General features: G+C 45.1%; 2 protein-coding genes across 2 annotated transcripts; both read right to left on the bottom strand.

Moving 5' to 3' along the window:
* Window positions 1-1,663: 1,663 nt before the first annotated feature.
* Window positions 1,664-17,371, bottom strand: Elk1 (ETS transcription factor ELK1). Its single transcript, XM_077106919.1, has 6 exons — window positions 17,184-17,371; window positions 8,561-8,804; window positions 5,396-5,839; window positions 3,854-4,285; window positions 3,137-3,238; window positions 1,664-3,052 (listed from the first exon to the last, which is right to left on the bottom strand). Exons 2-6 carry the CDS (start codon window positions 8,768-8,770, stop codon window positions 2,954-2,956), a joined length of 1,287 nt encoding a protein of 428 aa, XP_076963034.1. The 5' UTR covers window positions 8,771-8,804; window positions 17,184-17,371; the 3' UTR covers window positions 1,664-2,953.
* A 1,093-nt stretch (window positions 17,372-18,464) lies between these two features.
* Uxt (ubiquitously expressed prefoldin like chaperone) lies at window positions 18,465-26,863 on the bottom strand. The gene is made up of 7 exons (XM_077106920.1): window positions 26,763-26,863; window positions 26,486-26,592; window positions 25,329-25,410; window positions 25,126-25,193; window positions 24,726-24,833; window positions 18,741-18,804; window positions 18,465-18,564 (listed from the first exon to the last, which is right to left on the bottom strand). The coding sequence occupies exons 2-7, from the start codon at window positions 26,581-26,583 to the stop codon at window positions 18,511-18,513; spliced, it is 474 nt and encodes a 157-aa protein (XP_076963035.1). The 5' UTR covers window positions 26,584-26,592; window positions 26,763-26,863; the 3' UTR covers window positions 18,465-18,510.
* Between the last annotated feature and the right edge of the window lie 898 nt (window positions 26,864-27,761).

The raw sequence follows: 27,761 nt of genomic DNA on the forward strand, positions 1-27,761 counted from the left end.
CAATATTTTCTCTCACCAGTTTTTCACATATACACAAAGACAGTCACACTCTCTCACAACATGAACCATTTCATTTGCCTTGACATTTTCTCACACAAATAGTCACTCATTTACAATCACCACTAACTAGACTCTTAGAAAGTTTCTTGAACACACAGTCACTATCTCTCCCCTCCCTTCTTACTTAAGCCACTTATACACGCCCCCACAGTTCCTGATTGTAGCCTCTTACAGCCTTCCAGGAAGACTCACTTGCACACAGTATCACCATCTTCAGACACTGTCTCCCTCACCTCACCCCACATTGCTTCTCAAGGTGCTTCTACCACACTGAGTCCTTGGTTGACAGGCTTGAAAAAGGTCTTTCACAAAGAGTTGCCTATCTATGCACAAAACTGGTTCCTTAGATGCTGGCTCATCCACCCATTCAGCCACTTCTGATACATGCAGTCATTAATTCACAATGGCCACTAGGTTCTTGATAAGTCTCCCGCAATTATCCCCCCATGCCCTGTGCAGACATGTACACCATCATTTTCTTCATACAGTTGGCTTATCAGACACAGGCCCACACTACAGCCTCCCAAGTTTCTCATGCGCACTGATCATGTGGTTGCTCGGTAGTTTCATTGGCTTGGTGTCAACTTCTCAGCTTTTACACAAACATGCAGTCTCTTATTTAGTTTTATGACATATTTCATAGACTCACACACTCTCAGACACTGCTCAGTTGTCAGTTTTTTCTCCCACAGTCGCTGGCTTCCAGTGTTTGCTATTGCTGGTCTCTCACACACAGTTTCTCTTTTCTCTCAGACAGTTTTGTGGTCTCTGGTATCACTGCAGTCCTTCAGTCTCACCAGAACCTGTGGAGAGGCTGCAGCCTTAATTGTAAACCAGCTGCCCCCAGTCTTAGGTTCACACACACATGCGCACAATTACAGCCTCTCAGACGATCCTGGAAACCACCACCCTGTTTCTGTCTTGACCACAGTCTCTATGAAACATTTTCACACACACATTCCCTACCTTGGGTTTCTGGCCTCTTGGCTTCACAGCCACTCTCTCACACAATCAACTCTTGTGTGTGCACTCCTACAGCTTTAGCTGTCACTTGGACCTCACAGAGTTTCATATAAAAGCCATTTCTCAAACATCAAGTCGCCTGTTTACATACAGTGAGGTTTCTCACCTACATGTGGTCCCTGATGACCTTCACCACTACTTTCCTGCCCACATAGTCTCTCACATGTGGTTCTGTTCACTCTGTCTTGCTCAGCATCAGCGTGTCCAACAGTGACCAATCTGCAGTTCCTGTTACCTTCTCCTGAACTGTATCTCATACATACCGTCAGGTTCTTGCACAGTATCTTAATCACTCATTCAGTCTCAAAGTGAGTTTCTGAAACGTAGCCACAATTGCTCTCATAGATATGCTGTCAAAAGTTTGTGGTCGCACATCTGCTTTCTCTCACATGCACGACACACTATCACAACTTTCCACAGTTTCTCTCGCCACACCCAGTGACCAACTGGCAGTCTCTATTACTATTTCTCTCACCACTAACCTCTGCCTCAACCTCATTGCCCTTAACACAAAGTCGTGCTTGTCACACTCAGCTTGTCCCAAAGATAATCGGGGAAAAAAATGCCAGCAGCCTCCAGCAACACTTTTAAAAATATATATTTACAGGAACAATTCCCCATTCTCTGGGACTCTTAGAAAAAAAGGTCCATTTTGGGGAAGTAAAACAAACAGAGGAGACGAGTGTAGCACCGTCCCCGAATCACCAACCCCCAGATCCCCAGGCCTGGGTTGGGCTGGTGCTGAGAGGAGATGAGCTCAGGTGTCTTTTGAACCCACCCTCTCCAGCCTGGAATTGAGACAAGACAGGCTTTATGTCCCCTGTTCCTCCCTCCCAACTCCAGGGACACTTAAAGGGTCCTTTGTACCCGCCCGCAGGAAATTGGGGGGCTGGGAGGGAGGGAGCTGAAAATACGTTTGGTATCAAAAATAAACACTTGGGGGCAGCATGAAGATCACCCCCAAATCCCTTCCTTCCCACCCACCCACCCCATCAGATATAGGAAGAGATGCCTCCCTCTCCCCTATTGAAAAGCCCCGTTTAAAAATAGATTATACTATCAAAATGGCAGGGGGTGAAAGACAGGGAGACTTGGAGTACTGGTTGGAGGGGCCCCCCAGACGGGGACCACCCCCGAAAAAACCCTCCATTGGGAGGTAACAGGCAGGACCCCAGGGAGTTTGGCAGACAAAGGAATGGCTTCTCAAGGGAGAGAACAACAAAAGGGTGTTCCTCCCTGGCCACAATGTTGGTCGAATAAAGGACAAGCTGTCTGAGAGAAAGGTTGGGGAGGTGGAAATTCCTCTTTCCAGGGTGTGATCCTTTCTTGGTCAAGACTCCTAAACCATTAAAGCGGATAAATTCTTCCTGAACCCTTGGGATGGCCAGGAATAATAAAACAAAGCAAACTAGCTCTTCTACCCACACCCCAAAATGGAGACAGGGCTCCCTCATCTCCCCAAGGGCAGGCTGAGAAATAAATAAAGAAAGGTCCTTCTCAAGCCAGACCCCGATTGTCTTGTCTTAGGGAAAAAAGTAGGGAGATGGGGGAGATGTCTTAACCACCCCCCTAAAAGGGTTGGGCCAGGCTCCTCCCAGTGGCCTTCAAAAAATAAATAAATAAACCGCCCCTACCACTGAAGTAGGAGACGTGTAAGAGCGGCCACTGGGGGACTGACGAAGAAGAGAGAAGTTGTAGGTTTTCGGTGAAGGAGTTAGTGAGAGATCCTTCTTCCCAGGAATTCCCCACCCCACCACAACCAGAGCTTGAGTCTGTCAGTTGAATTATGTTTCTCCTTGAGATGGCTGGCTGGAGAGAAGTTCAGGGTCACAGATGGAGTGACCCCAGAAAGGGTTGGTGGTGGCGGTAGTCATGGCTTCTGGGGCCCTGGGGAGAGCACCACGGGGGTCGAGAGGCCATCCACGCTGATGGAAGGGATGTGCACCTGGGCGCTGCCGCTGGACGGAAACTGGGAGCAGAAATAGGGAGAGGTCATGAACAGGGGCCATTCTAGCATCTCTTACCCTCTCCAAGATGGGGGAGGGTGTTCTACCTGGAAGGAGAGCTTGGCTGGGCTTCGGGGTGCGATAGGACTCAGGGTGCTCCAGAAGTGAATGCTGGGGGGCAGCGAGCTGGGCGTCAGCAGCACCGGGGTCTGCAGGGAAAGGAATGGTCAGAGCTCAAATGAGTAGAAGGTAGGTGAGGGAAAATGGAAGGAACCTGGTCTCAGCCCCACCATATATTTCCTACTCAGACATTCATGGCCCCTCCTCAAAAGTTCAGACCCAGAATACAACTACTGAGGTCACATCCATGACATCTCTTCAACTCTCACACATTTACCCTCTCCCAACTCCTGAGAGCACACCTCCAATTGCTGAGAACTCACTAGGCAAGACCATCCACCAGACTTTACATGCTGCTGTCAAACCTCAGAGTCACCATCCCAACAGTCCACCTTCCCACTCTTACTTCCCATCACAGGAAACTCAATAAGCAAATTCAATAAGTAAACTCAACAAGCAAAAAGCCCCACTCTGAAATCCCACAGACTCTGGGCCCCTCAGTCCCACCCACAAAGTCCCCAGAACTGCCCTTCTTTGATCAAGCTCTATTCCTCCAGCCCTTGCCTCAGCACAGCCAATTACACAGGAAGGCCTGACCCTCTTCCAAGACATCCTCCTTTACTTTCCTCTATTTCCTGTCAATCACCTGCCACAAGCCAATCCCATCCATCCTGGCTGCCATCCCTGCCCCTGCAGACACTCACCAACGTATGCGTAGGTAGCAGGGATGGCGTCAGTGCTGGCCCTGGTGCCTGCACACCAGAGCCAGTTCCTGATCCTGGAGTCCGTTCGGGTCCTGGTCCACCCAGCAGGCTTGGGCTGAGTGGAAGCTCCAGGTCCCGGGGCTTCCGGCCTTTTTGTGGCTGGGTGATTTCAGTGGTGGAGGCCGCAAGGCCACCCACCTGTGCTGTAGTTTCCATAACAATAGCGGGCATCCGGGCTGGCATGCCCTCTGCAGGAGGGACTTCGGGACCAGCCTTGGCAGCTTCTGGCACAAACCCCACCTCCCCTGCAGCTCCCAAGTCTTCCTTGGGCCCTTCCACTTTCACCTCTGGGGGCAATGACCGGCCCAAACCTGGCTCCACATTCAGTTCTTCCGATTTCATGTTTGGGGCCTCAGGCGGAGTCAGGATGACCTGGGAGAGGAATGAGCACAAAGTGCATGTGGAAGGGTTGTTGGGGTAGATAACCCTTCTCCGGTGGACCACCCATTAAGTATCGTGAATTAAGATTTGGTAAAGGAGGCACATCATAGTAGGTTCTCTAACAGGTCATGGGACTTCTTTTTTTTTTTGGTACTGGGGATTGAACTTAGGAATGCTCGACCACTGAGTCACATCCCCAGCCCTATTTTGTATTTTATTTAGAGACAGGGTCTGAATTGCTTAGCGCCTCAGCAACAGCACTTTGAACTTGTGATTCAGCCTCCTGAGCCATTGGGATGACAGACATGCGCCACAGCACCTGGCCATGGGATTTCTTCATGGAAGTGGGGCAGAGGACCTAAGGTGAGACAACCTGATGGGGGTAGGACTCAAGAGGATACCACCCTCATTTAGAAGAACAGTGGTTCGAAAAAAATTATTTTACAGAGTAGCAGCATCTTCCTCATTTGGAAATTCATTAAAATGCAAATTTTAGATGAACACATGGCACATGCCAGTAATCCCAGCAACTCAGGAGGCTGAGGCAGGAGGATGGCAAGTTAGCTGCTAGCCTCAGCTACTCAGTAAGACCCTCACCAACTTAGTGAGACTCTGTCTCAAAATAAAAAAAAAAACAAAAAAAACATAAAAAAGGCACTGGGGATGTAGCTCAGTGGTAGAGCATTCCTAGGGTCAATCCCTAGTACCAAAAAATAAAACAAATTAAAGAAAAAGAGAAAATTCCAGGATCTCTCCCCAGGCCCACATCAATCAGAAATTCTGGGTGTTGCTCCATTGTGGATCTCTGGCTTAATAAGTCATCCAGGTGAGCATTGAAGGCTGGGAAGCAGTGCACTAAACCAATGATACAACTGAGCACCTACAACATGTTGGGTAACTAATTATTGCACACTTGTTCTCCCCTTCCCTTTTTAGGATCTTTTTCACCAGAGTACTTCTGTGTCACTCCTTCCACCATTATGCCCTTTAACAGGACTTATATGTCTCTTCCACTACCAGCCCTGCCTCTCATTTCAGACCTGTGCATCCGTCCTCTTTGTCTCCCTGGCCCTTACTTCATTTCCATATTCCAGTACTTACCTGCAGAGGCAGGCCAGCCTCTTCTGCATCTAGACAAGCCTCCAAGGGGTTTGGACTGGTGCTCCTGCTCCCTGAGGGAGGTGCTGCTGCTCCTGCAGGGGTGGTGTTGGGAAGCACCGAGGCTGGCCGAGGATGAGGGGGTGGCTGTGGCTGCAGGGACTGGATGGTGAAGGTGGAGTAGAGGCCGGAGCGCATGTACTCATTCCGGCTGCTGCGTGCCAGACCGCCTGGGCCTGCTATTCCTGCACCCTTGGGTGTGCCTGGCTTTCCAGAGGCAGTGTCCCCAGGGGCAGCATGTACAGCAGTAGGGGCCACATTTGCCACGGCAGAGGCTACAGACACCTCGGCCTGGGGCAGGCAGTCCTCTGTGGAGCACCTCGCAACCTCGGGGTAGGACACAAACTTGTAGACAAACTTCTGGCCACTCACTTTGCGGATGATATTCTGGGAAGGGAGGAGATAGTACCGAGGACTTTAGAAAAAAGGGTTAGGGTGCAGGGAAGGTGTGGGGGATGTTACTCTTCTCTTGGCATCCTCCTCCTCACTTGCTCCCATTTTTTTTTTGGTACTGGGTATTGAATCCAGGGGTGCTTGTCACTGAGCTACATGGCTGGTCCTTTATTTATATTTTTCTTTTGAGACAGGCTCTCAATAAGTTGCTAGGGGTCTTGATAAACTGCTGAGGCTGGCCTCAAACTTGTGATCCTCCTGCCTCAGCCTCCTGAATTGCTGAGATTACAGGCATGTGTATACCACCACAGCTGGCTGTCATACTTGTTCCCAATTTGCTCATCCCTGCCTCAATATGTGGGCTTCTTCCTTTGTTATCCTTTCCCAGATTTCCCTCTCTGGATCCTTCCCCAGATTCTCCTCCTTTTCAATTTCCCCTTCCACAATTCTTTCTTTATTCTCCTTCCATCCCTCTTCCTTCCAAGTCTCCCTGTCACTTTTCTTCTCTACCTGTCCAACTCCCCTATCCCCACTGGCTCCATTTCACAGTGGGATTCACTTAGGGGAAAAGATGAGAACCACATGTTCCTCCTGACTCCAAGAACCACTGGATAATAGGGTTGGGTATTGGGGCTATCTGCCAGGACACAGTTTTTGAAACTTGCTTGTGCAATAAGACATGAAACTGACTACTGACATAAATGTTGGAAGAGACTAAATTAGTATTGATGAATGTAGGTAATAAATTATTGATAGGATTATTTAAAGCTATAGACATAGGGCTGGGGTTGTGGCTCAGCGGTACAGCACTTGTCTAGCATGTGTGAGGCCCTGGATTCGATCCTTAGCACCACATAAAAATAAACAAATAAAATAAAGGTATAAAAAAAAGAGCTATAGACACAGATAAGGAACAGGGCAAGGTCACTACAGAGGATAGGGTGAAGCCTCATTATGAATTCTGTGATGGAGATTTAAGCTAAAGAATAAGAAAATGAAGTAACTGATAAGCAATTAGATGAGAACATTGAGATATTGGTATAAATACTGGGAGGAAGTTCTCAAGGCTGACTGGGATAGGTCTCTAAGCATGTTTGGGGGTATTTCAGGACATATCTGGTCTGGAATGTCTCAGGGATGTTCTGGTGGTCTCAGAACTGGAATAGAATGAGGTAGTCTCTTAATATTGTTTTGAAAGTTTGAGCAAGAGGAATAAGATATAAAATGGAAGAAATGTCAAAAATTATTAAGGGTGTGAAGCCAAGGTCTACAGCTGTTGTGGGGAGCACGCGGAATCTGGATGAACTAGTGGGAGGTCTTAATGTTACTCAGGTATTTAACAGGGTGGGGCTATATTTCTTAGGAGAAAAAGGAAAAGGGATTTTATTAATATTCTTTTGAAAGTTTCACTTACATATGGAAATAAGATGAAATAACTAGTACAAATATTGTGGGGAGGGGAAATCCAGCACTGGTCTTGGCGCCTGAGAACACCAGATGAGGAAAACTTAGAAATGTAGCTATAGGAATAGGATGATAGAATGTAAAAACTGATACAAATTTTGGGGTGGATCAATGCTGCTCTGGGAATCTAAGAGTATGGAGTGTGGAGCTGACATTATACCTGTTGTTCTGGAGGTTTTAGATAAAGGAATAGAGAAGAAAGAAAAATAACTGACAAAATTAAAATATATTGGGAGTTCCACAGAATGAAGAAAGGTTAGTGTAATACTTTCAGGGTTTTTTTTCCCCCAGTATTGGGGATTGAACCCAGGGGCACTCTTCCTCCAAACCACATCCCCAGCCCACCTTCCCCCTTTATTTTTAAAATTTCGAGAGAGGGGCTGGGGTTGTGGCTCAGTGGTAGAGCACTCGCCTAGCATGTGCGAGGTGCTGGGTTTGATCCTCAGCACCACATAAAAATAAATAAATAAAAATAAAGGTACTGTGTCCAATTACAACTAAAAAAGAAATTGAGAGAGGGTACCACTCATTCTCCCAGGTTGGCCTTGAACTTCTGATCCTCTTGCCTTATCCTCCCATGTAGCTAGGATTATAGGCATATGCCACTATGCCCAGCCTGTCAGGATAGTTTTGTTTCTAGAAATAAGATTATGATATATTCTGGAGTAAAAGAAGATTATGAAATAACTAAGGAAGCCCAGCACTGGTCCAGGAGTTTCAATGACATAATAAGGACTGGTCATAATTGTGTTTTCCCAGTTTGGGCAATAAGAGCAAGGCACAAAAACAAAGTGTCAGGCAGGGCATGGTGGTACAGTTTTGCGTTGGGGATCTCAAGAGAGTAGGGCGAGGAGGAGTCAGTACTGATATTGCTATAAAAGTTTTAGGCAGGGGCTGGGGATGTGGCTCAAGTGGTAGCGCACTCGCCTGGCGTGCGTGCGGCCTGGGTTCAATCCTCAGCACCACATTAAAAAAAAAGATGTTGTGTCCGCTGAAAACTAAAACAAATAAATATGAAAAATTCTCTCTCTCTCTTAAAAAAAAAGTTTTAGGCAAAGTAGTAAGACACGAAAAAAAAAATAACTGAGGTAAATATTCAGGGGCCTAGCCTTAGTCTGAGGATACAAGAGGAGGGGATGAGAAATGATACTTTAATATTGTTTTCAAAGTTATTGCTATAGCAACTGATATAAGAAAATTAAATTTGTTATAAATTTTAGTGGGTCCCTGCCATGGTCTCATAGTCCATACCTTGTCATAGTAGTACCGCAAGGCCCGGCTGAGCTTGTCATAATTCATGTTGGTCTTGTTCTTGCGCAGCCCCCACAGCCGGGCCACCTCCTCTGCGTCCACCAGCTTGAACTCACCACCATCCCGTGAAGTCCAGGAGATGATGTGGCCATTGCCTTGCTCTCTCAAAAGCTGCAGCAGAAACTGCCACAGCGTCACAGATGGGTCCATCGCTGGGGAAGCGCTCACGCCATCCCAGAGATACCTGGAGGACAAATAGCTCAGAGCTGAGAGGCTGTAGACAGAGGAGGGGGTACAGGACAGGAAGAGAATTCCTTCCTTATTGTCTTGTCTCTACCTGTCCCCAAATCCCACCACTCTTCCCTAAATATCCTCAAATGTCTAAGCTCCCCAGTCTAGCTTTGGATGCCTCCTGTAACAGGATGAGAATTTTGGAGGACGGTATAAATGTATTTTGTACGTAGGATAAATGCAAATCTTTGGGGGTCAGAAGGAAGACCATGTTTGGCAGAAAAATGCCACCTGGACCCCAAAGATGTCCATATCTGAATCCCTGGAAGCTGTATGTTATGCTACATAGCAAAAAGGAACTCTGATATGAAATTAAAGTTAGAGATCTTAAGATAGGGAGATCATTATGGTTTATTTGAGTGAGCTCAATTTAATTATGAGTAGAAGGAAGCAGAAAGAGAACTCAGAAATGGGATGCCATCTCTTGGGATGGAGAGATCCCAAGTGTGAGTGGGATTCAACCTGCCATTTTGACTCTGAAAATGGAGGAAGGGGGCTCCCAGCCAAGGAATGTGGGCAGCCAGCCTCTTAAAGCTGAAACAGCCCTTAGCTGACAGCCAGTAAGGAAACAGGGACTTCCATTCCTACAACTCGAGGAATAGAATTCTGCAAACAACCTGAATGAATAGGAAATAATTCTCTCTCCTATTGCCTCCAGAACGAACCAGTCCTACTCACACCTTGATTTTAGCCTGGTGAGACCAGTGTTAAATTTCTGACCTACAGAACTTGAGATAATAAATACATTGTTTTAAGTAGCTAAGTTTACAGTAGGACTAGAAAACCAGTACAATCCCCCTCATTTGACCCCCAACATCTGTACTTTCTACCACATAGATGTCAAGCTTCAGGAGGTACCTTTTACCAGTCCCTGCAAATATTGTTCATGCATGTGGGGATCCCTTCCTCTACTTAGCAGTCTTCCTCATTTTTAAAGTCTTAACCTAAAGGTATTTTCCTTTATGAAGACATCCTGAAACTGAATGCCCACTTTCCTCTGTTGTTTTATTCCCTAGTCTTCTGACCTGTGACTATTCTTGTATATTTTCTGTTTTTGTTGGTGCTGGGGAATGATTCCAGAGTCCTGTGCATGATGAATACACAATCTACCCCCAGCAGTTCTCCTTCTTGATTATAGCAGTAACTAACATTGACTGACTGCTTAGTACATGCCAGGCACTGCTCTAACAGACAGGCAATGTGGCCTACTGGACAATCACCCAGGCTCCAGTCAGACTAGTCAGGGTCCAGATGCTGGGTCTGCAACTTATTAGCTGTGTGACCCTTGGCCTATTCTGTAACTTTTTTGTACTTCAAATTTTCTCACTGATCAAATAGGAATAATGACATGCCAACCCCTAAAATAGGAGTAATTATTAACTATTGTGTGGATTAAATATAATATGCTTGGGGTATGCCAAATGCTAAATAAATATTTGTTTCTTATTTATTCATAATTCCTTATCCACTATCTTCAATTCAAACAGCTCTAAAAACAGAAAGCTTCTTTGTAAGTCTTTTGACAGCAAAACCTGATTTAAAACAAAACAAGGCCTTTTCTGGTCTTTATCAATCCTTACTCGGTGTGAATGTTCATACATTCTGCTGCAGAAATATGAACACAGCTGATGACAGAGCTTGCTGAGGGTGTTATGTAACATATCATATGTGCACCATGTTACCTTTCTCAAATCTGAAAAATTCGCAGTTCTGAAATACACCTGGCCCCAGGGGTTTTGCATAAGGGAATATAGACCTATATTGTTATTTTTATACGCATTGACTCATTTATCCCTCATCACAACACTGGAAAGTAGGTATCCTGATTATTGCTAATTTATAGATGAGGCAGCTGAGGCACAAGATGTCTACGTGACTTCCACAGGCCACCCAGCTGTAAGTGGCAGAGTCAGCCATTTGGACCCAGCCAGTTGGGTTCCAGTGATCTAAGCTTTTAACCATCAGGCTAAATTTCCCCTCACACTGACTACTACCTCTCAGTATGTCCCTCAGACAACAGGCTCCTCCCTGTCACTCCATCACTGCTCTTTCCTGACAAAAAATTGAAAATAAACACGAGCCTCCTGTTTTCCAAGGGAATGAACTTTAATCAATCAACGGTCCAACTGCCTGGGATGGTTGGATTAAGACTAAACCTAAATTGGAAGGTTTCAAAGAGCCTCCATCTATTATTTACAGCTTCATTCTTTAATCTGCAACAAAATATACGATGTGATCCTCTTACGCCTGAGCTAGTTTGAAGTTCATTCAGTTCACAAAGTCTTAGGCAAGTGTCACAAAGGCCTGAGTGCCAGATTAGAGACCTCACTGAGTTTATCTCGAAGGCTGCTTGTTTCAGAAGCCCAGAAAGTTCAGGGTTCCCCCTGGTGGTGAAGAGAGGCAATTGTGCCAGTTCCTCTGTGCTGCGGCAGAACCTATAGCAGCTAAGTGAAATCTGACAGTCTTAACAGCATGCAGGACTCTGAGTTTTGCTTATTATCACTTCTCCCACCCAACCCCTAATAAGATTTCTAGTAGGGCTGGGGTTGCAGCTCAGTGATGGAGCACTTACCTCGTATGTGTGAAGCCCTAGGTTCCCTCCCCAGCACTGCAAAACAACCAGGAGTTTTAGTAATCTGCCTTACCCAGATGGGTTTACTTTTCTTCATCTCATTTATTTAGCAAGCATATACTGAGTGCCTACTATGGGCCATGGATGTCAGCTCCAGTGGGATTCACATTTTAGTGGGGCAGACAAAAGAAATAAGGCAAATAAGTATAGAATGGTACATGGTGATAAGGGCTATGGTGGAAAACATCAGGCAGGAAAGGAGCTGTTATTTTTCCAAGGACAGTCAGAGAGGACAGGGCACTGAGGAGGTGGGTGGCACCTGAGCAAAGACACAAAGGAGGTAAAAGATTGGGGCTTGTATATAAATGGGAGCAGCCAGGGTGGAAGACTCTGAAACTGGAGTGCAGGATAGGCTGGAGAGAAATGAAGCCAGTTCAGTGGAAGGGCATGAGGGTCAAGGGAGGCAGTATGAAATGAGAAAAGAAGGGTGCTGGGGGCCAGACTGAGTGAGGCTTTTTTGGGCACTGTCAGGACTTGGATTCTGGGTGAGACAGGAGCCAGGAGAGGGTTGAATAGAAGTGTTGACAGGCTGTGACTTGGATTTTAACAGCTTCTCTCTTGCTGTTTTGAAGACAATAGACCATATGAGTAAAGGGGCTACTGCAATAGTCCAAGCAGAGACAATGGTGGTGGCAGTCAAAGTGCTGAGAAGTGGCAGGGTTCTGGCTAAAATCTGAAGACAGCAAACAGATGTGCTGACAAGTAGCATGGGATGGGGGTGGGGGTGTGAGAGAGAGAGGAGTCAAGGGTGACTCTTGGTTTGTGACCTGATCACCAGGGAGTATAGCATCATAATCAACTAAGATGGGAGCACTGGGGGGGGGGTAATATTTTTCTTTTTTTGGTACTGTGGTGCCTAATCATTGAGTCACATCCCCAGCCCTTTCTAAATATTTTATTTAGAGACAGGGTCTCGCTAAGCTGCTCAGGACCTCACCATTGCTGAGGCTGGCTTTGAACTTGTGATCCTCCTGCCTCAGCCTCCAAAGCCACTGGGATTACAGGAGTGTACCACCACACCCAGTGAGATAAGTTTTGAGGGAAGAGCAGAAGTCTTGTTTTGGAGTTTCATAAGTCCATTAGACACCTATGTGTGTGCTATAAATACTAATTTAAAAATACAAACCAGTCATACTGCCCTTACTGTGCAATGCACTGTTTTAATCATTTGACTTATTTAGTCGTCAAAACACTAAAGGGTAGATATTATTATTTCCTCCATTTTCCAGATGAGGCAATGGAGGTACAGAGAAGATAAGTAAATTGCCCCAAGTCGCACAGCTGGAATGTGGCAGAGCCTGGATCCAAACCCAGGTGGACTGGCTCCAGCAAGCAACTCTAGCCACCCTTCACCCTCACTTCCCCTGAAGAGAAACACAGAAGGGTAGGATCCTAGAGGGTAACAAGGATGCTGTTCTACAGAGTGAGCAGGGAGGGCTTCCTTGAGGAAGGGAGGTAGCAAGCCATGCTGACATCTGTAGGAAAGGTATTTGCAACAGAGGGACAGTATGTACAAAGGCTCCAAGGTGGCCACAGTTCTCAGGAGCGTTCTCACCTCTGAAAATACATTCATGCTGTTCTCCCTGCCAGGGGAGCCATTCCTTCCACTGATAAACTCTTCATGACACAATCATCATGTTCCAGGACCTACCAGGCAGAATTCATTCTTCTTCTAAATGAACCAATACACCAAATAACCTGGCTACTCTTGCAAATCTCCTCTTTGGAGAACAGTCTCATGTTCCTCTGCCCTGTTCTGTCCGTGTGGCTTTGAGCAAGCACTCAGCCTCTCTGTACCTGGTTGCTCATCTGTAAAATGGGGATATTTTACTCACAGAGTTAAATATTCTCAAAAAAATCATCTACCTCAAGGGCTTTTATGAGGGTTAAAGTTAATATACATGAAGGGCTTAAAAACATTGTCTCTGGTACATGGCAGACACTCAAAAATGTAAATCATTAGTGTGTCAGCATCTCCCCGCCGCCCCAATCCTACATATCAATGTGGCCTATACCACTACAGACCATCTGGCTACCCTCACCTCTGTGACTTCAGCTTCTATTCCTCCCCCCACTCTTCTACAGCCATAATGGCTTCCTTGATGTTCTTTCTATATGGCAGGCAAAATTCCACCTCAGAGCTTTTGCAATGGCTCTTCCCTAATTTCCCTGATATGGTTCCCTCCCTAATTTCTTTCAGGCCTTAATTCAACATTTATCTTTCCAAGTGTGGCCTTGCCCTGTGCCAAAGATTTCAACCATTTCAATACTCTATTCCTATCTGCCATAATTTTTCTACTTAGCACCTGTTTAACATACTATCTCATTTTTACTTATTTTGTTTATATAATCTGGCTCCCTCTCTTTTAATAATAAATGTTCAAAAAGGGCAGGAATTTCTGCCTATTTTGTTCCCCCCACATCTCAAGCACTTGGAAGAATGCCTGGTATTCAGTACCAGGTGCTCAGTAAATATTTGAACAGTCCCCAACTTTAGTGTGTGTGTGTGTGTGTGTGTTTGTGTATGTGTGGATTGGAGATTGAACCCAGGGCCTTGCACATGTTAGGCAAACACACTATCACTGAGCTATATCCTCAGTCTCCCAATGAGCTATATTCCCAGCCCTTTTTAAGAATTTTGTTTTGAGACATAGTCTGACTAAGTCGTCCAGGCTGACCTTGACTTTGTGATCCTCTTGCCTCAACCTCCCAAATTACTGAGATTACAGGCGTGTAGCTGGGATTATAGGCGTGCACCACCATGCCTGGTTCCCTGGCTTTAACTAACATCTTAATTAGCTACATATCCTTTCTTCTCCATCTGCTTCACATGCTGATGTCTGAATGATAATATTTCCCCATTTATTCACGTAACAAATCTATCTTGAGTACCTACTGTATACCAGGTACATTTTTTAGGTGTGGAAGACAGAGTAGTGAATAAGCAAGTAAAACCTCTAAGCCTCTAAGTTCTCATGGGACTCCCATTCTAATGAGAATAGACTATACAAACTGCAGTATGTCAGACAGTGATAGAGGGCAAAGGGACAAACAAAACAGGGCAGGGGCCACAGTCCTTCTGGGTGTGAAGGATCAGATGGTCAGGGAGATGTTCACTTTATTTTTACATAAACAGCATGCTTAGAAACATTTTTTATATGTGTGCCTTTATATAGTGTATTTCAAGCACCACAGTGTGACAAACACATGCTTTACTGAAATAACACTACCCAGATGCAATGAAATGAAGTCTCTTAGAAACATCTTTTCTATCTGTGCCTTTATAAAGCATATTACATACACTTCTGTGAATACATGCTTTTAATAAAATAACATTTGCCTTATTCACAAAATATCATACGTGTGTCTTTACATAGTATGTTCCCTGCACCACAGTGTGGTGAACACATTCTTTCGGGGTTGGCAACAGAACAGCACCCTGGATGCAAATGTGTTGGGGCAGAAAGAACAGCCAATGCAAAGGTCCTGAGGCTGATTGTTCCTGCTGGTTTAAGGAACAGTGACGGGGAAGCATACATGGCTGGTGCAGTTATAGGACAGGGAGGTGATGGGGCAAAGCTGAAGTGGTGACTTGTTTTAGTAACTCACAGGTATTCTTTTTTTTTGGGGGGGGGTGCCAGGGATGCAACCCAGAGGCATTCAACAACCGAGCCACACCCCAGCCCTATTTTTATTTTATTTAGAGACAGATTTCACTGAATTGCTTAGCACCTTACTGTTGATGAGGCTGGCTTTGAACTTGAAATCCTCCTGCCTCAGTCTCCGGAGCCAGTGGGATTACAGGTGTGTGCACCGGGCTTCTTTCTTTCTTTTTTTTTTTGTACTAGGGATTCAACCCAGAGTCACTTAATCACTGAGCCACATCCCCAGTCCTTATTTTATTTTTTTATTTTGAGACAGGATCTTACTAAGTGGCTGAGGGCCTTCCTAAGTTGCTGAGGCTGGCTTTTTGAACTGGCAATCTTCCTGCCTCAGCCTCCTGGGCCACTGGGATTACAGGCATGTGCCACCATGCCCAGAACAGGTATTCTTTCTTTACATGACTCTCCTGTTTTAGAAATAAGGAAACAGGTGCAAGGAGAAAGTGGTTATTTATCTAAGGTCACACTGTTGCTGGCATTGAGGGTGGGTGGGTGCTGAGACCAGGTGTGAAACAGAAACAGCTCTGAGGGCACAGGGAACAGTGAAAACAAAAACATGGAGATGGAAACTAATGTGGGGCTTCTTGTGGGATGGGATTAGATGAGAGGGGAACCTCAAACTACATCCTGTATCCTGAGTACTTACTGGAACACCTTTAAAAATATTTTAATTGTAGATGGACATACTTTATTTTATTTATTTTTATGTGGTTCTGAGGATCGAACCCAGTGCTAGGCAAGCACTCTACCACTGAGCCACAACCACAGCCCCTGAAATACTTTTGAGTAAGGTACTTAACCTCTCTGTGTTCCAGTTTTCTCAGTACCTATCTCACAGGGCAGTGATGAGGATTAAATGAGTTTGTGAATATAAAGCACTTTGCCTGGTACATAGCAGGTACTCAATGAACATTAAGCTCCTATTGGCATTATCATCAGTATCACCAATGTATCCACAGTGAGGAAGGATGTCTTGGTGGTTAACAGTGTCTATGAGGGAGTGCAATGTACACTAAAAAGCTCTGGGTTCAACAAGTACTCAGGCTTATCTACTAAGAGGTAAAGGACAGGGAGGATCACAGACTGATCCAGCACAAGGAATGAGAAGAGAAATAAAAATCTACAGGCCGACCCTCTTGAAGGAGAAATTAAAAGAACTGGGAAGATATGGAGAGTTTGTGTGAATGAAAACATAGGGTTTACAGGAAACCCAATGAACAGATTCACTACAAAGGGAGGGGGACGTGGTTAATCTTTTGGGAAGGAAGGAAACAGAAAAGTTCACTGACTCCTATACAACAGTGGAGGAAAGGAAAAGACATCACACAGTGATTAAAAGGAGACAGACAGGGCATAGACTGGGCTACTGATCCACTATTAAAAAGAAGAGAGAAGCCCAATAACTGGAGTCTACAAATAAAGGAGGAGCAATGGACTGATAGTTAGGGCAATGGTCTGATAACTAGGGAGATGTGAATATAAGCATGCAGACTGATCCACTATAAAATTAGGGATTTGGATAAAGCCATGGACTGATGCACTGGGGGTTGGAGGAAGCAGGAATATAAGGTCAGATGGAAAGAGGGGTGTGTGTGTATGGGGTATGGCACCAGGGACTGATTTGCTACAAGGACAGGAGAGATGGAATAAACAGGGCCACAGACAGGACCCCTGAAAAGTTAAGGCTAAGAGAAATACACTTAGACGCCATCTACTAATAAGGGGGTTCAACAAGCCACAGACTGGTTCCCAGTAAGTGGGGTGGGGGTGGGGGGTAAGACCATGGACGAGTCCACTGTAAGTTGGGATGGGGAGAAACATAAGCACGCAGACTGAACCATTATACTAGCAGGAGAGGGCGTCTAGGCCACAGTCAGATCCACTATAAGGGGGCAATGCCACACATAGGTCCACCAGCCTTGGTGGTAGGGAGTCGAACACCAGCAGGCCACCGGCCAAGCCACATCCTCCGCGCGGGGGCGGGAAGGATACGTGGGGTCACGGACTGGGCCCTCCACCCTCCAGGCCCAGGGCTCACCTGTGCGTGGTGCGGCGGCGTTGTTAGCAGCTCCGGGGGGCGGGGGCTCCATACGCGGCCCCACCGCCCCCCAGGCCCGGGATCTGAGGCGGCGGCGGCGGTGGCGGCGGCGGCAGCGGCGGTGGCGGCAGCACCTAGAAGCCGCCCCTGCCTTTCCCCAAGGCTCACGTGGGCCCATGGGGGAGGAGACAGGCGTCCCGCCGCTCGCTGATTGGCCAAAGAGCCACAGCTCTACTGCACAGCTTCTTTGCTTGGAGAGGCGGGCTCTGCCTCAGAAGTCTATGCTGTGATTGGCTGAAAGGCCAATGATTGACAGCAGACTGCCGTTTGAGTCCAGAGAAGACGCGTTTGGCCTCGCTGGTACTTTGTGCTGATTGGCTCACGACTGATAGATCATGGGCAATTGACAAGACTCATGGGAGCCAGCTTCACGTTGATTGGCCTAAAGCGGATAGATGGCAGACAGCCTAAAGTGGGTGGGTCTGATATTCAGCTGATTGGCCGACGAGACTCCTAGACAGCTGCCAAAACACCGAACAGGCGGCGCTGCACGCCACGCCGCTCAGCGGAAGCAGGACTTATATAGAAAAGGGCGTAGAAGCCAGCAAGGAGGGTTGGGTCTGGCTCTGCGTAGGCGGGCAGGGTAACTCTAGCGATTGGCTAGAAAAGTCGTATTTAGAACGCAGCAGAGATAGGAAGGCGGGATAGCTGCCAGACATGCAAAGGATCGTTGAGTGGCAGAAATTAAACGGCTACCAGGACGGCAGGCTCCAGTCATGTCCAGATTTATAAGAAGGTGGAACCTGGCTCTTGGTTGATTGGGGGGTTAGCTGGACCTAACCTAGATTAGGGGCTGGACTAGGGAGGGTGGGATCTGTGCCTATTGGTGGAGCTGGATCCATTTAGAAGCAGGGGTGAGGCCAAGGTTGAGCTAAGAAGGGCACAGGGTGTTATTTAGGGTACTGGAGGAACTGCTGGGTACAGGAGAGGGATAAACCTTAGGACAAGGAGGAAGAGGCTGAATAGGCCCATTCTCTATGGCAGTTCAAAGGGTGGTGTCCTGGAAAAGGAATGAAGGGTGAGGAGAGGGTCCAGGTTACCAAGCTGAGAAAGGAGGGAAGAGCATAGAATCAAGTGGCAAATACTACAGTAGGACTTTCAAGGTGCTTTAGAGGTTTCACACTGAGACTGGACCACTGGGTCTCCCAGTAACTTAGTGCTCTACACAAAGGTCACCTTGGTAACCAGCAGGGGTTAAGGGAAAAAGAAGGGCCATGTGACTCAAAGGCATTCAGGCTCTTTAATGTTGGAGGATGGAGAGTAGTCGTCACTGGCGAGGAGTCTCTGGGAAATTCTGCAGGCCTTGTAGTTCTCTAAGTCCCTGCAAAAGAGGACAGAAGAGACTGAACAGGGGCTGGGTTCAGGTCCCACCCCACCTTTGCTCTGACTTCCCCTCCCTTGGCTCCAGTTTAGAGGGAAAGATGCTCCTTGCCTTCTTTAGGTCACCACTCAAAATAAATCTGGGGATAGTCTGGGAGTGGAGTGAGCTGTTCTCACCTCTAGCAACATGTGGATATGGGCCTTGATATTCATGGAGTCCTTGGTGAGGCTGTTGCTGAGCCTGGAGAAAACAAACAAGAAAGGGCAAATTGGGCCCCACTTATCATTATGAGGATAAACATTCCTCATTGTATCAAGAACTATCTACATCCTGGTTAACTTTTGCTCCACCTGTTCCAATGGAGATTTGGTTGGCTGTGTCTGGACTTTACTGTTTCAAAGACTACTTAATACCTACTGCTTGCCAAGCAGTTTTAAGCACTGGGGAGATGATGCAAACACAATGAACAAAAATCCTGGGCTCAGGGAGCTCAAATTCTTGCTAAGAAGGGATAGACAATAAATGATAGAAAAACTTAAACAATGAGGGAGGGGAATGATAAGAAATAGGGGATGGGGCCTGCAATTTTAAACATCCCAGAATACTCAGGGATGGCTTCACTGAGAAGCATTTGAGTAAAGCATAAAGTAAGTGAAGAAGTGAACAGTGTGGCTTCATAGAGGATAAGTGTTCCACAGATTCAATGGCCAACATGAAGGCACTATGGTGGAGTGTGACTGATATGTCTGAGGTATTGCAGGGGGCCATAGGCACTGGAAAAGAGTAAGCCAAATAAGATTGTTAGAGGTGAGAAAATGAGGGATGCAAATTCTATAAAGCTTACAAGGCCATGGTAAAGACCTGATGCTAAGTGATATGGGTACCATGGAGGATTGAACAGAAGAGGGAGGCAGACTAACTGGAGTTTAAGAGGCTCCATCTGGCTGCTGAGCTAAGTGACTGAGGATAAGGAGAATTAACATGGAAGTAGGAAATCCAGTGAGGAGGATATTGCATTAGCCCAGTTGAAATGGGGCATGGTGGTACTTGCCTGTAATCCCAGCTACTCAGGAAACTGAGGCAGGAGGATCACAGGTTTGAGGCAAGCCTGGGCAACTTATCCAGACCCTGTCTCTAATTTTTTTAAAAAAGGGCTAGGGATGTTGCTCTGTGGTAGAGCACTTGCCTAGCACATGTGAGGCCCTGGGTTCAATCTACAGTACCACAGGGAAAAAAGTGTATGTGTGTATGTGTGTGTGTGTGTGTGTGTGTGTGTTTATTCCAGTTGAGAGATGGGGGATCTAGTAATTGTAGCAGCAGGTCATGAGAAATGATTGGATTTGGATATATTTTGAAGGTCGAAGCAGTTTGCCAAAGTGTTGGATGTCAGATGTGAGAAAGGGGTCATGGCTTAAGCAACTAAGAAGCTGGAGTTGCCTAAAACCACCCTAGCCCTGGGCTGTTGAGTTATATAAACTAGTCAATTCTTTTTGGCTAAGCCAGTTTGGATCAGGTCTCATCTAAAAGAATCCTAGTGGATACAAAGGGTCAAGGAACAGCTTCTGAAGAATGAGAATGAATTAGATGGAGTAAGAATTTAGTAGTAAGAGGGTCTCTTCCACAGAAAGGCCAAGAAGCAGGAAAGAGCCTTTTGAGGAGGAGCCAGGAGGTCAGTGTTAAAAATAAAGTGAATGATGAAGGGAGGTAGATTAAGATAAGGTCCAAGAGGTAAGAACAGACTAGATCACACTGGATTATGATAGCAAAAGGAATGCAGGTTTTATTGTGCTGAGCTACCTGTCAATATAGAAGTTGGTTTGAAAGATAAATGAAACTATATTCTGTGCAAAAAACAGAGAACAGCAAGATAGGGTGTTAAGTTGGAAAAAGAGTATGAATCCAACTATATACCTGTATCTCCCAAATTTATATTGCCAGCCCAGACTTCTCTCCTGAACTTGACCTGGGAGTTTTTAACTACTTCAAAAAACTCCAGTGTTTAATAAACACCACATACATCCCAAGTCCTATACAGAACTCCTGACCTAGCCCTCCCAATCTGCTCTTCTTGTCTTCTCCATCTCAGGTAATGGCAACTCCATCCTTCCAGTTGCTCAGCAAAAATGTAGATTCTCCTCCCCTTCCCCTTTTTGGTGATGGGTTTAACCTAGGGTTTCTGAATACTAGGCAAGCACTCTACCACTGAGCTACATCCCCAGCCCCAAGATTCCTCATTTTTGCTGGGCACAGAGGCACACACTTGCAATTGCAGTCACTCAGGAGGCTGAAGTAGGAAGATCACAAGTTCAAAGTCAGCCTCACAATAGCAAGGTGCTAAGAAACTCAGTGAGGCCCTGTTTTTTTTTTTTTTTTTTTTGTGTGTGTGTGTGCTGGGAATTGAACCCAGGGCCTTGGGCATGCAAGGCAAGCACTCTACCAACTGAGTTATATCCCCAGCCCAAGGCCCTGTCTTTAAATAAAATACAAAATAGGGGCTGGGGATGTGGTTCAATCGGTAGCGCACTTGCCTGGCATGTGCGGGGCACTGGGTTCGATCCTCAGCACCACATAAAAATAAAATAAAGAATATGTGTCCACCGAAAACTAAAAAATAAATATTAAAAAAATTCTCTCTTTTTTAAAAAAATTACAAAATAGGGCTGGGAATTTGGCTCAGTGGTTGAGCTCCCCTGAGTTCAATCCCCAGTACCCCCCGCCAAAGGATTCTTTTCTCACAACCCAGATCCCAGAAATCATTTTATTTAAAATCATAGTTGCTCTATCACAAGCAATGTTTTCAATCTCTATACATGCTCTTTCTCTAACACCGCAGCATCTACCATGCAATGTTATTTACTTATTTACTGTCTGTTTCCCTTCACTAGAACACTGGCTATGCAAAAGCAATGATTTCGGTCTGTTGTGTTCCCTGCTATATTCCTGAGAAGCAGAACAGCATATGGCATAGAGTAGGCAACTAATGGATGTTGAATGAATTAAGTGAAAGACTACTTGACTCAAAGGACCTAAAGTCCTCAAAAGATGGTTGCTTTTAGGTTTAGGTTAGAGAGCAAGAATATTTTCAAGAATATTTAGGGAGGTCTGGGGTTGTGACTCAATGGTAGAGTGCTTGCCTGGCATGTGTGAGCGTCACAAAAAAATAAGCAAATAAAATAAAGATATTGTACCCATCTACAAAAAAAATGAATATCTGAGGTAGTACTCAAAGAACAGAGGAATGAACTTAATCTGCTCCTCGGGACAATTTGAACTTCAAAAGAGGACAAAATCGTGGGGCTGGGGTTGTGGCTCAAGTGGCAGAGTGCTTGCCTAGCACATGTGAGGCACTTAGGTTTGATCCTATTTTATTTTATAACAATAAAATATATTGTATCTACCTAAAACTAAAAAATAAATGTTTTTTTTAAAAAAAGAGGACAAAATCAGATAATGATACAAGCTTGTCTATGAACAGCTATGAGTTCACTCAAGAAGAAAGGAGATGGCTAGGTGGCTCTGTGGTAGAGCATGTGTTTAGCATGTGTAAGACCCTGAGTTTGGTCCCCAACACCAAAAAAAAAAAAAAAAGAGTAGTGGGTTCAGGGTGGGGGAAGAAAAATATAAAGCTCATCAAATGCTAGTTGTACACAAAAGGAACATTTGCTCTGCTACTACTGATGTAGTAAAGCAATGCTGTTTCTGCATAATTACATGTCTATTTATGAGAGTATAATCAGGAAAGAATATGTACAGTGACCTGACCTCTCTCTCTTCATCAAACAAAGAAATATAATAAAATCAGGAAGAACTGGCAGTTTGAAATGTGCCCCAAGTAGCCAAGTATTTTAAAGAGGAGGGCTACCCAGACTTAAATTCCCATTTTCTAAAAAGATTGAATCTTTAGAAAGGTCTACTAATCATAATAAAGTAATATGAAAGTCAATCACACTTGTTTTACTTTTCTTTCTCTTGGTGTTTTTTTTTTCTTCTAGTACTAGGGATTGAACCTAGGGGTGCTCTACCACTGAGCTACATCCCCAGTCCTTTTTATTTTGAGACAGTTGTTCAGGTTGGCCTCGAACTTGTACTCCATCTGATCAGTGGAATTACAGGCATGCACCACTGTGCTCAGCCTTTCAACCACATTTTTTCATCACACTAATAAACCAGGGCAATATATCAAGACCAGCCAAGGCCTTGGGATGTAGCTCAGTGGCAGAATGTTTGCCTAGTAATGAATGAGGCCTAGGGTTCAATCTCCAGTACAGAAAACAAAACAAAACAAAACACAATACCAGGCAAGGGGGCAGACACTGACAATTTAAATAACTCATTCTGGGGACAGACATAGATTCTCAAAAAATTAAAATCTGGGCTGGTGATATAGCTCAGTTGGTAGAGTGCTCACCTCACATGCACAAGGCCCTGGGTTCAATTCCCAGCATCACAAAAAAATAAAATCTATTTGAAAGGCTCAAGAATCCTCACATAGAAGGAAAGCTTTGTTATAAAAACTGGACTTCATCTAAAAGATCAACTGTTTAGAATTGCATTGCCTATGAAAGCAAGCCCCCTGGTCAGGCTATTTGCTAATTGATCTGATAACCAAGATTTAGAAATCTCAGCAGGTCCCAAGTTTACTAACAATGAAACGCTGGAAAAGTTTGAAAAGAGAACAATTACTGAACCCTAATGGAGGCAACACTAGAAAAAATGAATATAGGAATAAACATAACCAAGAAGGGATTTTAAACCAAGTAGCATTACTCTTTTAAGATGTTACTAATCTAAGTATAATAATCAATGCCCCCCATACTCATTTCATCTGAGCCATGCTTACCCCACTTTGCAGTTTCTCTAGCATGCCAGGCACACTGTCTCCTTTGTTAGGAATGTTCTTTCCTAACCAGCCCCCAGCTTGTTCATTGAACCAAATGACTCAAATGTCACTTCCTCTGGGGGGGCCTTTTCTACCTACATTTGAAATCTCTCATCCATGCTCCAGTTGCTCTTCCCTGCAGAAAACCTAAATTTACCTGGAGCCCACACATTCCCTACCAGTTCCCATAGAGATCTGCTTTGATCATCACTTCAATTTTCTTCCAGTATACACTTTTAAATTCATTCAACAAACACAATACCATGCTGTGTACTATTTTAGTCACCTGGGATATAGACAAAATTTCTCCATTTATAAAGTTTATAATCTAACTGGAGATGATCGACATGACAAAGAAAGAAATTACATAGTTAAAAAAGAGGTGATAGGGCTGGGGTTGTGTCTCAGTGGGGGAGCGCTTGCCTAGCATGTGTGAGGCACTGGGTTCAATCCTTAGTATCACATAAAAATAAATAAGATAAAGGTATTGTATCCATCTACAAATAAAAAATATTTTAAAAAATAAAAAAGATGATAAATACTAAGGAAAAAGAAAAAGTAGGAGAGGAATAAAGAGTACCAGAAGTTGCCAGTTTAAAAGCAGGTTATAGAAGGCCTGAATGAAAAGAAAGGAAGCTACATAGGAAGAACACTGCTGGAGAGAGAACATCCATTGCATTTGCCCTAGACTGGGATCATTCTTGTGATGTTTAAAAGAAGACTGTGAAGGTCAATGTGGTAAAAGTATAGTAATTGAGCAGGAAAAATAGCTAAAGGTAAAGTGAAAGATAACTTGTTTTACTGTTACTGATTAACAGGCTGAGACTTTATAGATCTGACCATAATTATAAGTATGCACATATGTATGCACAATATTGTAGGCCCTCTATAATGTAAACCTTTAAGAACTCTTTGCTCTTGTTCCCTGCTGCATCCCACTGACAAACATAAAGCCTGCCATACAGAAGATGCCCAATAAATGCCTGTGTGAATGAACAATACAAAGACCATTTACTGAATGTTTATTATGTGCTACATCTGAGGCTGAGCTTTGATTCCCCACTTTCAGCTTCAGCTTTGAGGAGGAAGGAAGTACCATCCCAGGAAGCCATGGAAAAGGAAGAACAGTGTTGAAAATGGTGATTTTTACTATGTATATTTGTGTGTGGTGTTGGGGATAGAACCCACAGCCTTATGTGTGGTATGCAAGTGTTCTACCACTGAGTTACACCCCTGGTCAATGGTGGTGCTTTTAGATACTGTCCTCCCGGGATGAACTTACTCTGTGAGGAGAGAGCTCTTACGATCAATGAACTTGAGGGCTTCTGCGAGTGTTAACTCCAAGAAAAAACCATAACCCAGAGCCACGTAGATGCGCGAAGTATCTGGGCTGAGGAGAGAGGTCAGAGGAAATGGGGGGAATACTTATTACAATTTAGCATACCACACAGTTTATTTAAGATGTTTCCTATTCCCTCCCTTCCCCAAATTGAGGCTCTGGAAGGGCAGGGATCTGGTCCTGTTTTATTCACTGACACATCCCCAACACCTAGCTTATATCCTTATGTAATATAAAACTTAGCACAGTGTCTGGTATGTAGAAGATATGAAAAAAATATTTGTTGCGTGAAGGAAGGGGTAAGCTGAACCCTGTGGGCTCAGAGGGGCGGGTACACACTCACACCACTGTGTCAACGAAGAAGTTACAGCCCAAATCCACCTGCATATATAACTCCGAGTGTTTAGCTTCCTGTGGGGCCAGGGAAAAAGAGGTAGGGATCAGTGGTCAAATTTTAGGCCAGGTGACAAGTTTTGGTCTGGGGTCCCTCTTCCCATCTCCTTCCCTCACAACACACAAACTGGTATCCAATCCTGAAGTCTTTACCTGCAGGCGCTCAATGACATTTCTCAGTTGAAGGTATTTGGCCAGCTGCTCATATACCTTGTCTCGATGATCCAGCACCTTTCTGATAAGATGAAAATACAATGGTGACCAATAGGAAGCTCTTTCGCTTTTGGGATACCACATATCATGCCCTAAACAAGCATTTAGCTCAGAAATTAGGATTTTGAACACTGGGTGAGACTGCCTGGATTTGAATCTGGGCTCTATCCTTTACTAGCTGCATAACTTTGGCAAATAAGAAACCCATTTGGGACTCAGTTTGTCCATTTATAAAATAGAAATGACAGTATTACCTCGTAAAAATTGTTAGGATCGAATGACTGTTTATTACAATGTGTTTAGAATAACACTTGCCAAATAGCAAGTACTATATATTTGTTAGCTATTATTTATTACTAGTATTACTACACTCTACTGTCAATGTTTCCTGCCAATCAAAATGGCCCATTATCCCAGAAAAAAAATCTTCAATCCCTTTTAGGATGATCATACAATCCTAGTTCTGAACATTACTTCCTGTTCAGATTAATGACCGCAATAACAGCTCTTCATACTCATCGAGTCTCTGTGTTTCAGGCATCCACACTAATTCCTTTTTTAAAAAATGCCTATTTGTTTTATTTTTGTACTCTCAACATTTTTCTTTTTTGAGATGAGGTCTGGCTCTGTTGTCCAGGGTGGTCTCAAACTCCTGGGCTCAAGGAGTTCTCTTGCCTTAGTCTCGCCAGTAGCTGGGATGATTAAAAAAACCACCCTATGAGAAGATTCCATAAACTTCCTTATTTCACAGATGTGGAAAGTTTATAAGGCACAGAGATGAGGTGAAGTAGAAGTGTTCACAACGATGGCAAAACACGCAAGCCAGGACGAGAACCCAAGAACTCTAGTTCCGGAAACTTAGCTCTAGTTCAATAAATAGCATCAGAGCCCGCGCATGCGCCGATACAGTCTCAGTTACAAACGCCACGTTCCAGCCAAATCGCACCCCGGATGTCGTCCCCTACTTCCCGCTAGAAAGGTGACAGGGCCGGGCTCCCAACGCCTCACCCACCAATCCGAAGGCTTGGCACTCACTCTGAACGCCCCACCCACCACGTGGAAAGTTTGAAACGTCCCGCCTCCGGGCTGTCACTCACCTCAAGTCCCGCTGCAGCACGTCAGTGATGAAGGCCTCATAGCGCAGCACTTTCTCCCCCGTGGCCTCCAACGCCCGCCGTTTAGGGGGCGTCGCCATGATGGGCTCCTGGGAGTGGGAAGACCACGTTGAGCACTTCATTTTTGCCTCACACATAGTTTATCTCCACCCTCTCAATGTTGGGATTGGGCTCGTGCGGTTCATGTTGGGGGGTCCACCTTCTGCCCCTCCCAACTCTGGGACTCGTTTACCCTGGGACACCCAAACGCCGCCCTTACCTTAGGGCCGCCGGCAATAAGAGACGTTGGTAGGAACAGCGGCTTCCGGGTGGCGCGGGTGAATGACGTAGTGGCAAACGTGCTGGCCAACCAAATAGCCAGGTGGGGAGGGGCGTTCCTTATCCGAAGTAGGCCAAAGGGAAGAGGAGAGGGGCGGGGTTTTACGGACTTCGGGGAAATCACGGAAGACTCCAGAGGAGTTTGCGAGCACAGACTTGTGTCTATAAGTAGGCCAATGGGGGACTGCGAAAGCCGCACGTGGAGCCTGTAGGGACTGTGTGTGGCAGGTGGAGGTGGAGTTTAATGGGATTTGGCGGGTTCTGGGGGAGGCAAAACTCACAGGCTTAGGTAGGGCGAGGGAGTGAAGTGTTTATAATTTTAAAAGTAAGTTCTCAGAAACAATTGGGCAAGAATTATTTATGGTTCTAGTCTGTGAGGAAACGCGTATATGCCGTGTGATCTGTTGTTTTGGATGTTGGTGTTTTTTGCACGGCAGGTTTGGATTTTACTCCAGTAACGGGAATGAATATGAACATTTAAAAGGTCTTAAACGGAGACAAATTTTCTGAAATTCGTCTTCAATGACTCTAGCCCTGTGGCTCTCGATTGATAACTGAGGCTCAACTGGAGACTGACAAAAGGCCGCGTCTAATCACCTCAATAAGGGAAAAGGAGGGTTACTGAAGTCCTCCACTGAGGATCCGCTAAGTTCTACTTAGGATTGGTTCCTATGTTTTTATTTAAATGTGTCAGTTTTTTCTGAATGCATTTTTAATACTTGAGTGCAAAAGTTTGTTTTTCTTCTTAGGAAACAATAGGACCTAATCCAGCAAGTCAAGGCCTGAATCTGGAAGAGAACCAAGAGGCTAGAATCCTCCAAATGTTATTCGCGCATGGCATGGTAGGCCCTAGAGCTCTCACCCCTGAGAAGTAAATTTTCCTGGGTAATTTGTGCATTCAGTGTGTAAAAGCAAGGTTTTATTGGACTTTTTGTTTTTC

This window comes from Callospermophilus lateralis, chromosome X, assembly GCF_048772815.1.
Source record: "Callospermophilus lateralis isolate mCalLat2 chromosome X, mCalLat2.hap1, whole genome shotgun sequence".
Lineage (NCBI taxonomy): Eukaryota > Metazoa > Chordata > Mammalia > Rodentia > Sciuridae > Callospermophilus > Callospermophilus lateralis.